The 15,789-nt window shown below is 48.1% G+C and overlaps 4 protein-coding genes across 4 annotated transcripts; 3 read left to right on the top strand and 1 right to left on the bottom strand.

Annotated features, from left to right (window-relative positions):
* Nucleotides 1-719: 719 nt before the first annotated feature.
* Nucleotides 720-1,556, top strand: N7473_002931 (uncharacterized protein; the record flags this gene model as incomplete). The annotated part of the gene is made up of 1 exon (XM_057148871.1): nt 720-1,556. One exon carries the CDS (start codon nt 720-722, stop codon nt 1,554-1,556), a length of 837 nt encoding a protein of 278 aa, XP_057012525.1.
* A 2,683-nt stretch (nt 1,557-4,239) lies between these two features.
* N7473_002932 (TNT domain-containing protein) lies at nt 4,240-5,066 on the top strand (the record flags this gene model as incomplete). The annotated part of the gene is made up of 2 exons (XM_057148872.1): nt 4,240-4,326; nt 4,428-5,066. The coding sequence occupies 2 exons, from the start codon at nt 4,240-4,242 to the stop codon at nt 5,064-5,066; spliced, it is 726 nt and encodes a 241-aa protein (XP_057012526.1).
* Nucleotides 5,067-10,800: 5,734 nt separating this feature from the next.
* Nucleotides 10,801-11,886, top strand: N7473_002933 (putative mitochondrial dicarboxylate carrier protein; the record flags this gene model as incomplete). The annotated part of the gene is made up of 2 exons (XM_057148873.1): nt 10,801-11,744; nt 11,838-11,886. 2 exons carry the CDS (start codon nt 10,801-10,803, stop codon nt 11,884-11,886), a joined length of 993 nt encoding a protein of 330 aa, XP_057012527.1.
* Nucleotides 11,887-13,242: 1,356 nt separating this feature from the next.
* N7473_002934 (UNC93-like protein) lies at nt 13,243-15,764 on the bottom strand. The gene is made up of 4 exons (XM_057148874.1): nt 15,180-15,764; nt 14,725-15,039; nt 13,984-14,621; nt 13,243-13,910 (listed from the first exon to the last, which is right to left on the bottom strand). The coding sequence occupies exons 1-4, from the start codon at nt 15,432-15,434 to the stop codon at nt 13,604-13,606; spliced, it is 1,515 nt and encodes a 504-aa protein (XP_057012528.1). The 5' UTR covers nt 15,435-15,764; the 3' UTR covers nt 13,243-13,603.
* Nucleotides 15,765-15,789: the final 25 nt, after the last annotated feature.

Consider the following 15,789-nt stretch of genomic DNA (forward strand, 5'->3'; position numbering starts at 1 on the left):
GCAACACTCTACATAGGCCGCTATACGTAACATTTTTCCTATGCCATGATGGGCTTTCCTATTTTGCTTAGTGAGTACTTGGTAAGTCTGTTTGGATATTAGTTAACAGTTAGTTAACTAGTTAACGTAATTCACGGGCCACACGGCTCCTAAGCATTAGTACCAGTCCTGAATACCGTAATATAGTAACTGTTGGTTCGCTCCCTATCTATGCAGTTTTCATATCGTTCTTGTACATCCCCTCGTTGCCGGTTACATTTTTCCATCATGGTAAGAGGTTGAGTCAAGATAGAAGAGTAAGTTCTCAAATTTCCAGAAAAGAAAAAGGTGGAAAATGTAGAATTTCGCATAGACACTCAGAAACATATACGCGTCATACTTTGCATGGGAAGCCTTGGCGGAAAGGCTTACGAGAAAGACTTAATGTTCTAGGTGAAAAGAGGCTCGTAGTCTAGACTCGTAACTGTACCGTGGGTAGAATTGGCTTGAAGGATGGGAGAGAACCGTTAGGACTTTCCGACGAATTATAGGTAGTAGGCTATAAGTCATCTATTCATCATCAATTCGTCTAGGGGTATAGCAGAAATATCCTATCCCATGACAATTTTGCAGTGCCATCTTATGTGAATACATATTAAATATGACGACCTACTGGATTTCGATTAGTTCAACTGGTCTACGAGAAGATTTTCTCTGGCACTAAGGTTTCTTCCCAAATCATGAAGGCAATCCAAGCTACCCCGATCTTCTACTTCTTCCTTGGGCTACTTCTGACCGTATCCTCTCGCGCACAAGAGCCCATTGCCGACAGCGACAGGAGCTCCGTGGGAACTGGCCAAATCTGCAAATACAACCAAATATCATCCATGAACGTCCAATTCTGCCAGTGCGACCAACTCAAAAGACCAGAATGCCGGCACTGCGATCTCAACAATTGCAAAACAAAAAGCCACACTCACAGCGGGCTCACATATTGTGGCTTAGGCTGTATCGACGACAACAGCGAATGTGATGCCTGCTACCTATGGTTTCAAAAGCTATGCCTCTGCTTGCAACACGGCTGTCCAACCCGAAAGGCGAGCTCGGGAAACTTCGACTGGGTCTTGATGGACGACAACTTAATTACGGCGACGCAGCTGATTCCTGGTATCCGAGAGCTGTATGTCGAGGATCCTTGGACATGGGGTCAGCAGCTTTGGAAGCCGGGTAAGGGTGCCTTAGCCATCAATTCGGTGCGCACGCGTAGTCAGGAGCAGATCCATATGCATATTTGCCGCGCTCATGACGAAACGCAAAAATTTTTGGGTCAATTGGATTTTACGCAATATCTGAAGGCCATGACGGAAGTAACAGAGAAGAAGTGGATGTGTCAGGCTGGTGAGACGGGTGCCACCTCTATGGATGGTATCGTGGCTAAAGTTCAGGGCCAATTGGCTAATGACCGGTGGTGTCCTAATTTTATCGGGGCTGCTATGATTGCAGACTCAAAAGGTCGGATTTGGGCGTGTGTGACGACTGAAGAAAGTGAGACTACCGAGTTCAGCTTTTGTTACTAAATCTGAACTTCGAATTTGCTTTTGATTTTGAGGGGGTCTTTCACTCTGTCTTATGTCAGTTCGCCTTTCTTAATCTTCGCTGTACTGTAGTACACTTCGTTTTATCTGATTTATCGAAGCTTTTCTTATCTATCGATGCACAAGGTGCTGGTTTTTCTGTCACTTTCCTGTTAAAAGTTCTAGGTTAGTTTAGCCTCAAACTAAGTAGCAAACTAACATTCCTGGCTTAGTATAGTGGCTACTGTTATTCCTTCATGACAGGTGCTCATTAACTATAGGTTTAAGTATCAACGCTCTTAATATTATTTGACTTATTCTGATCCCTGAACATACTAAAGAGGTTGAGGTACCTGATTTTACTTGCGATGTATATGAAAATGAGATCAAACTCCGCCTCTTCTAATTCCCTCAGCTCACTTCAGATAGTAATAAGTAAGAGCGCAAGATATCAATAGCCGGTAATAGGTAAACGGTAATGCATTTTGACAAGCCGTGATCCTATCGTTAGCATGAATGGTTTTCCAGAAATCGGGGTGAGATGGACTGTCGTATGATATTTGGACTTTATCTCCATACCGTGTGGAAGGACTGTTGAATACAAAGATATTTTATTATTCATTTCCCTCTCATATACGACTAATATGGAAGGCTTCTATGGGCAATGAACATATTTGATATGTTTTGCGCGAGGCTCGTGTCATCGAAGTAGGTCCATTCCGGTTTACCTTGATAGTTGAGACCGCTCTAAGCTTGGAGTTACAAAGTTATGTGGAGTTCCTACCAGCCATAGTACTGGTCTATGAAGCGTACAAGAACCTTTAATAGCATGCAGTGGAGGATCAGATGGTGAGGTGACGCGGCGGCCAATATGCCCGATCCTACACGTATAACAATCAATACCTCAAAAAAAAAATACATCCTCAGCCTGATTGACGCCGTAGTAAAGCTTGATTGGGAATTACCGATTTGAAAAACTAGTACTTAAAATAGGCTCGCGGCAGAAACGACAATGTTGGATTCAAAGCTATGTCGTACGCCGTTTCTGTCTATTTTGATTTATATTTGCTTCTAAAGTTCAATTGCCTTCGTTGTTACACACTTGAACATTTACTTAACGCATCATTCTTTTGGTCATATCTTGACAGTATGGTAGGACCTACAGCCGCCCAATTGGAGGCTTACCCCTCAAGTAATGTAGGCTATCAACAAGCTACTCTCCATCGAAGGGACGACTCTAGTCAATCTTGCTGCATCTTCGAATACATAGTATTATTAGGTTCTGGGAACTTTGTGTCTGTTTGTCTACAGTATTTGAACTGTATTCTGCAAAGTCACTTCATTAGATTGAATTGAATTTGCTGCATCCTGGAGTGCAAGTCTCTGATCATTATCTTACATTTCATCGATCAAAACCTTACCTATGGCATTTTGGCCAGATGGTCACCAGCACATTCCGAGATAGACAAGGTGTATCCGCAATGACAGGAGCCAATGATGCCTCGAGCGCTCTGAAGTGCTGACAAACGTGCTGCGCGATCCCAGGATGAATAGGCTCTGTTGGTCTCCACATTGCATCCGGGGCTTTTTCCAGTGTTTCTCCGGGAATGGCTGTTCCTCACCCTTATTTTCCGTCGAATAACACAAATAATGGCAAAGCCACGGATCATATGTATCGCTGGGATCAGCCTTTGTGGAATGACAGTCAAAGCTTGAGAAGCAAAGACACGGCGTGCGGCCCTACACCGCCATATATCCCTCTTGATCACAAGTAAATAGGCACATTTTTGGGCGGGATGTCACTCCCTGGGTGAAGAATGCTTAGGTGAGTGAACTGTCGAATCCGAGCCCACCTGAACGCTAAGTGCGTGAGCGCTGAGCGGCTCAGCACCTACTTGGTTTATGCGACGGTAGACGCCAAGTAAACATCGCTATAGTCGGGTAACCATGGCTGCCGTAAGGCTTTCTTTATCTATTTCCTGTTATGCTATACGTAAATCTCAGGAAGTTATTAGTTTTATAGGCACTTTTCGTTTTCAAATATCACCACGTTTACAGCTAGCCCTAGAGTGATTGATCGGTGTTATTTGACTTATCCTTTGTAAATTTTTTCGTGGTGGTGGTTCCAGCCTTACCCGATAATCTGAAGTCGACTCCCAATATAACGAGTGAAAGGGTATGGGGTCGCTCTGAGCGGCCACTAAGGGGTAAATTCCAAATTCGGAACTTACTGCCGAAGTATTTAAGCCATGGACATGGTTTTCCCTTATACAATTTACCCCCACCCTTTCTAATGGATTGGCATTCCATCAACATAAAGTACATGATTACCCAATAAGATTTCAACAGCTTTTAGACAGAGTAGAATCCTATGATCGAGAACGCCTAACCCTACGCCCACATTCATGAAAACGAATGGAGTACTACTCTGCCATATGGAATATTTTTCACTTTGATCATGAACCTCATGATACGCTGAGCTGAAAATTAGAACAGAGAACGCATTCCTAGGCTCGAATTCCAACTAAACGCTACGCTATGGTCTCAAGGGACGTAGAGCATGATAAGCTATATAAGATGCTAAGGGAAAGCTGGAAATTTCCAAAAGCTAATCGTCTCGCAGTCCATGCTAAGTACGATCATCACCTGGCTTTCTCTTCTTTCTCTATCGAACTTTCCTGCCAATATGCGGATCGCGATATTTACTCTCTTTGGAGTCGCACTGGCTGATACTTCATCCTATGTTCTGCTGAAGCATACCAATGGTAACACGGTTTGTTCTCCTCCGTCAGGCCTCACAGTAATTTTTATTTACAAGGTTGCTTTCTTCTTTTGACCTAGTATTTTATTGACGTATGTACCTATCGTATTTAGGAGTCTGATTACCCAGCAAGATGCTACCCCGATCCCTGCAAAGGAATTACCTTCCAAAACAAGACTGCTGTGTGTGGTGATCCACGCCTTGGCCCAATCAAACTCCCTCAATACTTCCCCCTTTCAACGGAAGTCGCAACATATCACCGCTTTGGCGACCTTTGCCCCTACGAGTTTCTCGCAAAGTACAGCTTGAACGTCTCAGATCCGAACGCCTATCTTATCTACCCCGGCGCCAATGGGTTCGCAAACACAACAAATCAGACGGCCATCTCTGGAATTGCCACCTTGGAGGTAGGACGGAAAGTAGACCGATTTGGTGATCCAACCGGTACCTTCTTGGCTCCTCTTGGTGCACCTTACATCGAGCGCGGCCTACCACCTAAGAACTTGTTCGCTCCGGAGAATAGTAGTTTCCCCTACAACTACCATGTGTATCAAGTAATGGAACCGATTACTGTTGCCTTGGGACCTGTTGCGGGCTGGTTTGAGCAGCCGGGCCTCGGTACGCAGTTTGTCTTGCAAGGGAACCAGACCGTGGCGAGTTTGGTTGATTCTCACAAGCTGAAGGTCTTGGAGAAGAGGGAGTACGATGAGGCCGCAGATTTTGCTGCAGATTACTTGCCTTCTCCTCAATAGTCTTCCTGATACTGGTGGCTATAGCCCTGTGCAATAATCATAATTGTTTTGTGATTGTACCGAAATTCAGCTGAGATTTATTTAAGGTTATTAGAAATTAAGATTCCTGACCTCGCTATTTTTACATCTGTTACGATCGTAATAATCAATTAGTGAGTTCCTAGGAGTAGTGGCTTAGTAAATCCCCGGAGATAGGGTTTAACGAAATAATTATTATAGTACGCATGCTTAGTATAGAGAGAAGATACCTAGAGTAAAACTTACGGTCTTCCAGTATTTGTATATGATTTCTCTTAGACTAGCTCCATGCCTATCAAGGAAACAGTAGAAATTAGTATGCAAGAGGTCCTAGGAGTATGTGTCAGGTTAGACCCGCTTCTCACTATCTGTATGGCCTTGCCATATAGCCCGCTCCCGTTCTGCCACCGCCCTATCTACTTCTCCTTTTATTCTGCTTGATCCACTCCTTCTCCACTCTAAGCTTTTTGTACACAGTTCGTGGCCTAGTTAGATTGAATTAAGTCTTGCTTCAGCCCTTCACAGTATGTAGGTGATTACTTGATTATCAGGCTTCGCCGAGTCACAATGACTACCAAAATCAAACCTCTGGTTGTTGATGCCAATGGTTTTTGGATGGGATAGTAGGGTCAACCTATAGAAAGAGAGTTTCATGTGGATGGGGATAGCGTATTGCTTTTTATTGAGGTGCTTTGTGCTACGAGTGCTCAGTGAGCGGATCAGGGCGATCAGAGGCGTGCTCAGATCTACTCGGTGAGCAAAAGCGGCGAGGGGCTGAGCACAAACGGAATGGGAAAGCCAAAGCGTGGCATAGGAAATCCCGGTACGTAGGCCTGATATGATGGTAAAAAGGAGGCTCAACATGGCGTCAGGAGTAGCCACAGTCGGCATCCCCTTCACCGTCAACTGTGGCACTGACTACCCCCGAAATAAAGAAAGTCCTCGTCTGCACGACTCGACCCCTCGACCTCTCGTTCGCCATACAAACCTTCCAGGATGGACAATCTCCAGCCTACGATGCCAAATAAACTTGTCCCATTTTCACCCCTAATACATGAAATCCATATATAACCACGAAAGACCTTTTAATAGCTTCAAAAATAGCTCTATCAGACTCTCCTAGCTCTCTAGTTTATACTGACATAACAAACATCTTAAAAGGCAAAAAAAGTTAGGGATAGCTCTACATCTAGCTAACAAAAGAGGAACTGTCCCCACTCCACTGTCCGGAAGAGTCCACACAAGCGTCATCCTCGTTCATTCCAGCCAGACACCATTTATAACAGTGATCTCGATGCTCTTAGGGCCATCAGGACCGCTAGACCACCGGCGAGGACGGTTGCAAATTTGAGTTGGAAGACAATCATAACCTTGCTTTTCCCCAAATTTTGCCTCCTTTTGCTATATTTTCATGATGAATGCACATATCGAGGGTACAAATCAACGAATCAGCCTGCCTCAGAGCACCAACGAATCATCATGATCCGGAGCTTGTTACATTGACTCCAATGTTTAGCCTCGGGATATAAAACAAGTCTCAAGCCAACGCAGATGTTCGGAAGCTCAGATCTGATTCTATCTCCAGATCCTTGAGTCCAACATCCTTCACAAAACGAACCCGTCTACAATCATGGGATACAATCAAGATCACAGAGGATGTCTTGAAACTAGGAATCATCGGCCCCGAATTTGAAGGGATAAAGAAAACAACACACCTAACTTTACACTCCGACATAGTAATAACACACTTGCAGACCCTCAAGAAAACCCCCTTCCCAAAAATATATTCCAAAACCTCCATCAACTAAATGCGCCTCGCCACATCCACAACAGAACGAATCAACCATCCCCATCCCCATCCCCATGTGCGACGGCATCAATGAAATCAGACTCATCAAATCAAATCCCCCCCCCTAAACCCGCACCCGCACCACTAGTAATTCTCATGCACGGAGGCGGCTACATAATCGGCTCAAATATCCAATACATACCCTGGGCAGGCCCATCGCCACCTTATACGGGGCTATAGCCGCACTCCCATCCTACGGACTCACACCTGAATATAAATATTCATTTGCTACGCGGGATATATGAGATAGTGTTTTGTATTTTGACTAGCGGACAATGCCTCTAATCCAGGAGCAGATCTAAATCTGGGGGTCGTGGTAGGTGGTTGTTCGGCTGGGGCAAAGTACTTGGTCTCAAAATCGAGAAAGCCATTATTAGTTACTTTAGCCTATGCAGAATAACAAGATCCCTGATATGTAGACTTATGTAAACAGCATTCTTTTTCGATTCTTCTGCTTAAGTACCATAGCTCTCCCCGATCCTTGTCTGAAAACTAGCCTCTTACCTCAAATCCAGGGTCCATATACTACTGCACTACAACCAAACCTACCAACCCAAACAAAACCCCTCCCCATAATCTGCAACCCAGACCCCATTGAACCATGCAATTAAGCCCATGTCATCACATATTTACTATTTAACACTTATTTACTTTGTGCAGTATGTACCATCCTTCACTGCCGAACTACTCAACCCCCCCACCATCCCGTCCCTGACACCCGCGCTCCGCCCGCCGAACCTTCACACTCTCGGGCCCACTTCGCCCACCGGAATCCCCTCCGCTCCCGAGTCTGCATGCCGGGGCCTGGCTCGGGACGGTCAGAAGATGGGTCTCCGGAGTGCCGAGGGGACTTTCCGCGGAGGGGTTTGAGTCTGATGATGGAGATCGAGATTATTAATGAATGAATAAGGGAATACGTAGAGTGGGTTTAAGGGGGTTTTTGAATGGGGTATTAATAATTGTTGAGAGTTTTGTTTTTTGATGGGGTTTTGTGTTTGATTTTGGGGGTTTGGTTGGTTAGTCTGGGTAGGTAGTGATATGTATATTGTTAGTTGGGTTCTGGGGATAGTCAGTTGTCACTGGTGGGGCTTGGTGAGTTCCATGATTTGCAGGGATTGGAGTTGAACGTCTGTCTCAACGAGTATCACTATCCGGACTTTGCTACTCCGTCCGGAGTGCAATCTCTGTTGGGCTATAATTCAACATGCTGGTGGTTAGTATATGGACTTCGGCGATGGCCGTTCTGAACATCCTCACAGGAATGCAGGGTCTATCACGAACGGATATCGTCGGCGCAGAGTATCTGATTTACTCTGCACATCAAGGTCCAGGCCGATGTATTACCACGACAAATCGTTCACCGGAGAATTTCCAGTCGCTGCCCAAAATAAGCCCGTGAATAGTGATGCATCCTTGCCTTTCCAGTGGATCATCCCGGATACACCACGGAGAAATCAACTCCTATACCTCCGTCCCTTGTAACCTGTAGCCTGTAACCTTGGAAGCAAAATCACATCCAAACGAATCGCATTCCATCCCGTGTGTGGCTTGAAACACCAGCACGGCATCACAGCACAACCTCATCCTGTAGTCTGATCTCATCTTTCAAGCAGGTATTACACCTTCCAAAGCTCATGTCCCCCGGACTGCTGTCCTCCGCTGGCACCGGCAAACGGCACCAACATCACGAACAAGAGGGAATGTCAATGTCCCCACGGAAGGACAAGCATCTCAGCCCCGACCCTCACAAAGTGACAAAACCCAGTCTCGAGTCCTCTCGACCAATCCGAGCGCATACAATTCACACACGACGTCGCCCTCCGACTGCAAGTGCCGGTCATCGGCGAAAAGACGGCGCTCTTCAGTAGGCGATCGGAGGATTCCAGCGGGACCCCGGGGGACAGGCACCCTGGGCGCTGGGCCCGATTAGGTCGTAACGGGGGGAATCGGCGGTCCCCCAACGGGGAGGGTGGTGCAGTTTGGTATTCCCGGGGGCACGATTGGTTGGGGGGTGGGGGATGTGGTGCTATTGTCAGTGCGAGGGTTGTGTGTCCACATTGTATAGATCCCGCTGATTATTGGGTGGTGCCTGGACTATAGGGTATAGTGTGGGCTTGCCTTGTTGGATGGGAATCGTGGTAGGCACTGGGATCCTCGGATCTGACTCCGGGAAGCGGGAGCGGCAGAATATTATCGAGGCGAGAGGTGGAATAGCCGATGTAGCTTATCCGGGTTGTCCATGCCGTAGAACCGAGATGCCGCCGAAGTGAGAAGGTAAGTTGTTGTGGTGATGGTGTGCTCGTCTGGAATGAATATATTGTTGGTATTGTTTTTTGTTGAGACGGTCGGAAAAACTGTCCGTCTATTCGTTCGTGGATTGTCAGCTTGTTCAGCTCTTCCATCTCATTGAGTATGGTAACATGGTTTCCCTCGGACAGGCCAAGCATTCCGTCCAGAACTGTAGAACTGTGAAGCGGGTTCCCGAGCAGTTCTCGTGGGGCATCCCAAAGAGGACTAGCGGGGTGAGTGGGGTTCCGAGTTTAGCTCGTGGCACTAATGCTGCTGGTTGGGAGGGGCTCCATGACGTGGAAGATTGGGGGATGGGGGTGTGTTTGATATGGAAAGGTAAGGGATGAAGAGAGGAAGATGAAAGATGGAGAAAAGAGGAGAAAGACATGAGATGGAATTGTTGGAGTGAGGGGTCCTTCTTCTTTCTTTTTTACCTTTGGAGAGGGTTACAATTTCTTTGGAGGGGAAGTTGACTCGTGACATCAAGCTTCCCCCGCATTTTTCAGATGTTTGCAGTAGTTAACTAGTGAGTACTGGTCACTACACATTTTCAACTGTGCTCCTCTGTCATGTTCCCCCCCGTAATCAAACTTTATGATCGACGCTATTGGCCCACTTGGAAAGTCATGGAGGAGTGGAGACTTTTTGTACTTTGCATTGCGATTTTCGCTAGTCTAAGCTACTGTATCGTCATGCCCCCCTTCCTATTATTATTTCTGCCAGATTATTGCCATATGATTGCCGTCCCACCTGTCCTAAACTACTGGAGTACTGCATCCCGCGGCTAACAATCGGTCCAAAGGGCCCAGATGTCTCCGGCTACCCAGTCGGAACTCGTCTTCGGTTGTTCGCGGCCTCCTTCCATGCCCTCGGGCAGCATCCTGGGCCAGTTGGTCGGTAGCTGACGAGGGGACTTGGATCGTGTTAGAATAATAGTTAGAGTAGTACGGAGTACTTCCTATTAGGACTAGGTACGGCTTTGTAGTATTACTAGGATACTTCCGAGTTATATAGAACAAGCTCAGGCCCCCGTGTTCAGGACTCCTGGTGACAGCGACTTATAGTTTGGCCCCTGCTCCTCCTCCATTCTCGGTCACTGATACTTCGATCAACTTGGTATATGACTGGTGACTGACCTTCCTGGTTTCTGGTTCCCCCGCATCCTCCCTTCCTCGTCTCCCCTCATCTTCCCGGTCGTCGTCTTCTTCTTCTCTATTTCATCTTCTCCCCTCTCGTGGTTCCTCGAGAACTTCATACATTTGTCTTGTCGACTATACATCACCAGTAAGTCTTTTACGGATCCTATTCTCCTGTGCGCCGCGACTTCCGAATCCATCACAAAAAGAAATCATACTCACGACTACCAGGAACCTTTGCTGCTTCTTCGGTGCCTGACCGTGCCGTGAACTCTTTTCTTCTCTGGTCAGTGGATGAATCATCCGATCTTTTTTCTTCGCGTCCCTCGTTCTTTCAAACATCGACATCTACACTCTACACGCGACCACAAAACCACACCACTACATGACTATACGCTAACATTACCCTCTCAGACTATCATCCTATACGACTTTCACAGCCATGGCATCTAATTCGATCAAGGAGTCCGCCCATAATGCGGCCGTCTCCGCACAACAAGCCGTCGAGAACCCGGCGCAAACCTCCTCTACCATCCTGCAACACCCCTACATGCGCGCCGCTCTCCCCTTCGTCAACGGTGGTTTGGCCGGTATGACTGCCACCATTGTAATTCAACCCGTCGACATGGTCAAAGTCCGCCTGCAACTCGCCGGCGAAGGTGCCCGCACCGGTCCCAAACCCTCCGCCCTGGGAATCACCAAGGAGATTATTGCTTCGGGCAAAGCCCTCGACCTCTACACCGGTCTCTCGGCTGGTCTCCTCCGCCAAGCAGTCTACACCACCGCCCGTCTGGGTTTCTTCGACACCTTCATCAAAAAGTTGAATGTGCGCGCCGAGGAGCAAAAGCGTAAAGTCACCTTTGCCGAACGTGCCGCCGCGGGTCTCTCGGCCGGTGGTATCGCCGCGATGATCGGTAATCCGGCCGATTTGGCCCTCGTGCGCATGCAATCAGACGGCCTCAAGCCCCCCGAGGCTCGCGCAAACTACCGTTCCGTCTTCGATGCGCTGGTTCGCATCCCCAAGCAAGAAGGTCTGGCGGCGTTGTGGGCCGGTGCCTTGCCAACGGTTATTCGGGCGATGGCCCTGAACATGGGACAATTGACTTTCTTCGCGGAGAGCAAGGCCCAGCTGAAGCAGCACACTAGTCTGTCTGCGCAGAACCAGACGTTCGCGGCTTCTGCGATTGCGGGTTTCTTTGCTAGTTTCCTCTCGTTGCCGTTTGACTTTGTCAAGACTCGGTTGCAGAAGCAGCAGAAGGATCTGGCTACGGGGAAGGTGCCATACAAGGGAGTTTTGGATTGCGCTCGTAAGGTTGTGCAGGAAGAAGGGTGGTTGCGTTTCTATCGTGGCTTTGGAACGTACTATGTGCGGATCGCTCCTCATGCGTTAGTCTCTCCCCCGCTCACCCCCCACTTTTCTTCGTTGCTTTTTTATCTTGGGACCCACTTGGGATGAACTGACACTTTTTGATCGAATAGAATGGTGACTCTCATTGTGGCCGATTATCTCAACCTTATCACGAAATAGACGTGTGAAAGAGGTAGGGAGATAACTTGGACAACCGTGTTATCTCCCATTGTTCGACTTTGACTTTGTCTTTCGTCCGAGTGAACTCTCTTGCATGTCGGTGCCTCGTCTTTCGATTTTCGCGCTATCCGCAAAAAGGGAAAACCAAAATGGATTCCCTATCTACATCGCCAACATCATTTTTATGCTCTATGCGATTGACATTCCCAAAGTCATGCGCGGGCGCTATTCTACAGTCTGGCCAAACCGCCGAAACCTTCCATCTGCATTTCTAAGGCTCCAACATCCCGACCACTGACATCCCACGATTGATCGCCCAACAATCTCATTCTATTTTTACCCTTATTTTTCGACCCGACCGGGAAATCACCTGCTTGCTGATTTCCTTTTTTCCATCCCTATACTCTACTCCCTCGGAGAGAGCACCTTTCTCCGGTGGTGCGGGTTGCGTCGGACGGCGCAGTGTCAGCAATAATTCTGGTCTCTGGTCTTCCGGCGATCTCCGTCTCCGCGGGAAGGATAGGGAAGGGAAGAGGAAGACTGCGATGGGATGATCCTGCGATACTATCACGTTTTGTTTTGTTTTGTTTTTTATTGTTTTTGTTTTCTGTTCGTGATGTTGTCTTTTGATGTTTTTTTCTTTTCTCGACAAGCAAATACCCCGCTACACTTGTCTTGTCCTGTCCTGTCCTGTCCTATCTTGTCATGCTCGGTTGTGTTCTATTCTTTTTTTGTTTCTTGCTATGTTGTGCTATGCTGTACTATCCGACTTGTGTCTAGATCAGTCTTACCTCGATGTCTATTCTATCTTTATAGTAGGGTAGGGGCATTATCAATACTCCCTCCAACCAACGGATTAAATCACGACGTTACCTATACCAAGTTACCTTATCAACCTCTCATTCTCTGTTTTCTTTCCTTCCTTGCTTGGTTTCTTTTATACCCTGTTCTGTCCCACAAACACGAGGATCGAGGTCATTCCCTCTTGATACAGGCTTGTTAAGTTCATACCATGGATAGGATAGTTCGGAATGAATCCTGCTTAGCATTCTATGCTATGATACCGTTGCGCTGCAGAGTTTTACTTGCACAAGGCACGAGTACTGCCCGAGGATGGGCATGAGTACAAGCTCGAGTATGAGTATAGTGGAATAGAATGAAATGGAAGATAGATGGAAGACAGAGATGCGTGTTCATCTTTCCCTTTTTCCTGGATACCTGCTTCAAGTCGGACAAGGTACGTAGTACATACAGACCACCTAGGTACCCGGCTAGTAGTTAGTGGATAGTATTCTAGATCCAAGTACCGAGTACTACGAATACCTAAGTACCCTACAGAGGAAACAAGAATACAGATTCGTGACTGCTTTTCCATTCATTGTGAAACCGGGTATGTAAAAGGGTAGCGACGAAACTATGCATCGCACAACATTAAAAAATCATTGGGGGAATAGGGAAAATGGGGGAAAGGAAAAGCGTCATCCATAAAACCTCATATCGAGTCATCGCATTATGAGCCCACCCTTCCCTTTCAAAGGAAAAGGAGAAGGAGAAGGTCCGTTGATGAATCTCGGAGAAACAAACGAAGCCAGTCCTTGCCGAAGCGAAGTCAAGACCGTCAGTCAAATCAGAGAGAAAATGATCATGCCACACACATCCTACGAAGTGCAACCAGCAACGACTCTCCTGATCAAGCAAGATCGTAACTGGAAAGAATTTAGATCTCGCCGACGGCACGCTTCTCCGCAAAGGCACCAGGGGGCAGGACGTCCTCGGCGGTCTCATCGGTACCCTTGAGATCGTCCTCGAGGGGAACGGTATCGCGGATACGCATTAAGACGACAGGGAGGGCGAAGAGGAGGGAGCCCGAGAGGATACCCCAGTTGGAGGCGAGTTCGTTCATGAAGGGAGTCTCCTTGCTGTCGAGGGACCACATCACGGCGGAACCGGCGGATTGGAGACCCTTGTAGAAACCGGCCAAGTTGGCGAGGCGACGGCCCGAGTTGCCGAGGGCACCCATGAACCTGGAGGAAGATGGAGGTTAGATTGATTGCGATATACAAGGGTGGGGAGGAACGGGGAACGGGGTAAACATACCAGTAAACAACACCCTGCCAAACAGCATCGTACATTCCGTAGAAGAAGTACAGGAACATGGGGCCGACGTAACCCTTAGTAGTCCAGTCCCAGGGAACAAAGGTACCAGCGGCAATAGCATCCTTGCCAACATCCTCACGGGTGTAGTGCTTCTGCCAGGCATAGCCACCACCCCAGATAACCATGGTGAGAGTGAACAGGACGCCAAAGGCAATCTTAGCACGGACACTGCGGCGGACACGCTCGACATCCAAAAGAGGACCGATAATGAAAGCAGCGACAATCTGGGCAAACCAGTACAGGAAACCGTTCAGGGCCTTGGTGCGGGTGTCGAAGTAGGCACCGTTGATACCGTTCTGCTGGTAGGTGTAGAACCAGTTGGAGGACCAGAACATGGGGAAGAGCAGGATGATGTAGGGCTCGGCCTTGATGGTCTCCCACAGACCGTAGATCTCGGTCCACCAGCTGGGGCTCTTCATCAGAATGACGCGGGAGCCATCCTCACGGACGATCTTGTCGGCATCGCAAATGAACAGGGCCAGGCAGGCACCGAAGAACATGAGCACAATGAAGGCGATGTAGGTGCCGTCACTGACGGTGCTGTTGGTCTTGACGTTGATGTTCTCTCCGAGGGGGATCTATTGTAGAAACAAAAGGGTCTTAGCTTGAATCTGTTCATACAATGATATAATTCACTGCGTGGCAATCCATGTGAATGCGAAAAAAGATAGAATCACTCACCAGACTGCCAATGCAAGCACCGACGTTGAAAATACCCCAGAACCAAGCAAAGTAGCGACCCTTGGACTGCTCCAGAGGGTAGGACATCATGATGGTGCCCTGCGCGGTCCACAGCAGACCAGCGCAAACACCGAGGAACGCGCCGGCGAAAATGTTGAAGCCGGGAACATACTTGTGAACGGAGACGAGGAGGGAAATCGAGTAGAGACAATAACCAATACCACCAAAGGACAGAGCGGCGCGAACACCCAGACGGTTAACAATGGTACCAGCGAAGAAACCAACCACGGCGAAGGTACTGTAGAGCGCGGTGTTCTGAAGACCGAAAAAAAGTAAAGTGGTCAGCAACCAGTCAAAAGCGGTGCACGAATCCAAGCTCGGCGCATACAACAGCCGTTCGCGGGGATGCGTGCCGAAGCTTTTTAAAATTCGGGGAAATAAAATCGGGAACTTACCATGTCGTCGGCCAACTTAGCATCGGCCTTACCACCACCGCCCAAACCACCAAGAGCGTTGAACATGCCGGGGCACATGAAGCAGACGAAGGCGACCATCCCGAGCTGGAACTTTGGGGAGGCGTACCAGCCAATGTTCCACTTACCAACGCCGATGCGCTTGTACATCCAACCGCGGGGACGGACGACATCGTCAGTGAAGGACGAGTCGGTAGCGACCTGAGCGGTCGCAGCCTTGGATTCGGTCTCTGCCATGGCGAACGATGCGCAGGAGGAAACCCGAGACGAGGGTGTGGTTGTGGAGCGCGATCGCAAGCTTGAGGTGGAGAGAGGGTGTGAGGGTGGTGAAGGTGGTGAGGAGAAGAGAGGATCGCGGGTGTGGGGAAGAAGAAAAAAAAGAAGGGGAAGAGGAGGAGGTTAAGAAGAGAAGCGATGGGGAATTTAAAAAAGATCGTGAGACGCGCGCGGAGGGCAAATAAAACCAAAAGGGCAGGGTAGCTTGATCGGATGGAGACTAGAGCTGTCAAGCAGGAGCCATGAGTCTGTTTGTCCTCATGATGGAGTTTAGTTACTACAGTAATTACTACTAAGGTGACTTGACGATGGGGAC

The sequence above is a fragment of the Penicillium subrubescens genome (genome assembly GCF_028828155.1).
Source record: "Penicillium subrubescens strain IBT 31985 chromosome Unknown utg000002l_segment0_segment0, whole genome shotgun sequence".
In the NCBI taxonomy this organism is placed as follows: Eukaryota; Fungi; Ascomycota; class Eurotiomycetes; order Eurotiales; family Aspergillaceae; genus Penicillium; species Penicillium subrubescens.

Excerpts from the sequence above, each read along its gene's own strand:
- N7473_002934 (XM_057148874.1), bottom strand. The coding sequence starts at position 15,434 with ATGGCAGAGACCGAATCCAAGGCTGCGACCGCTCAGGTCGCTACCGAC. Across the intron at positions 15,040-15,179 it reads CTAAGTTGGCCGACGACATG|AACACCGCGCTCTACAGTAC; the intron begins GTAAGTTCCCGA and ends TTCGGTCTTCAG. Across the intron at positions 14,622-14,724 it reads GTGCTTGCATTGGCAGTCTG|ATCCCCCTCGGAGAGAACAT; the intron begins GTGAGTGATTCT and ends TTTCTACAATAG.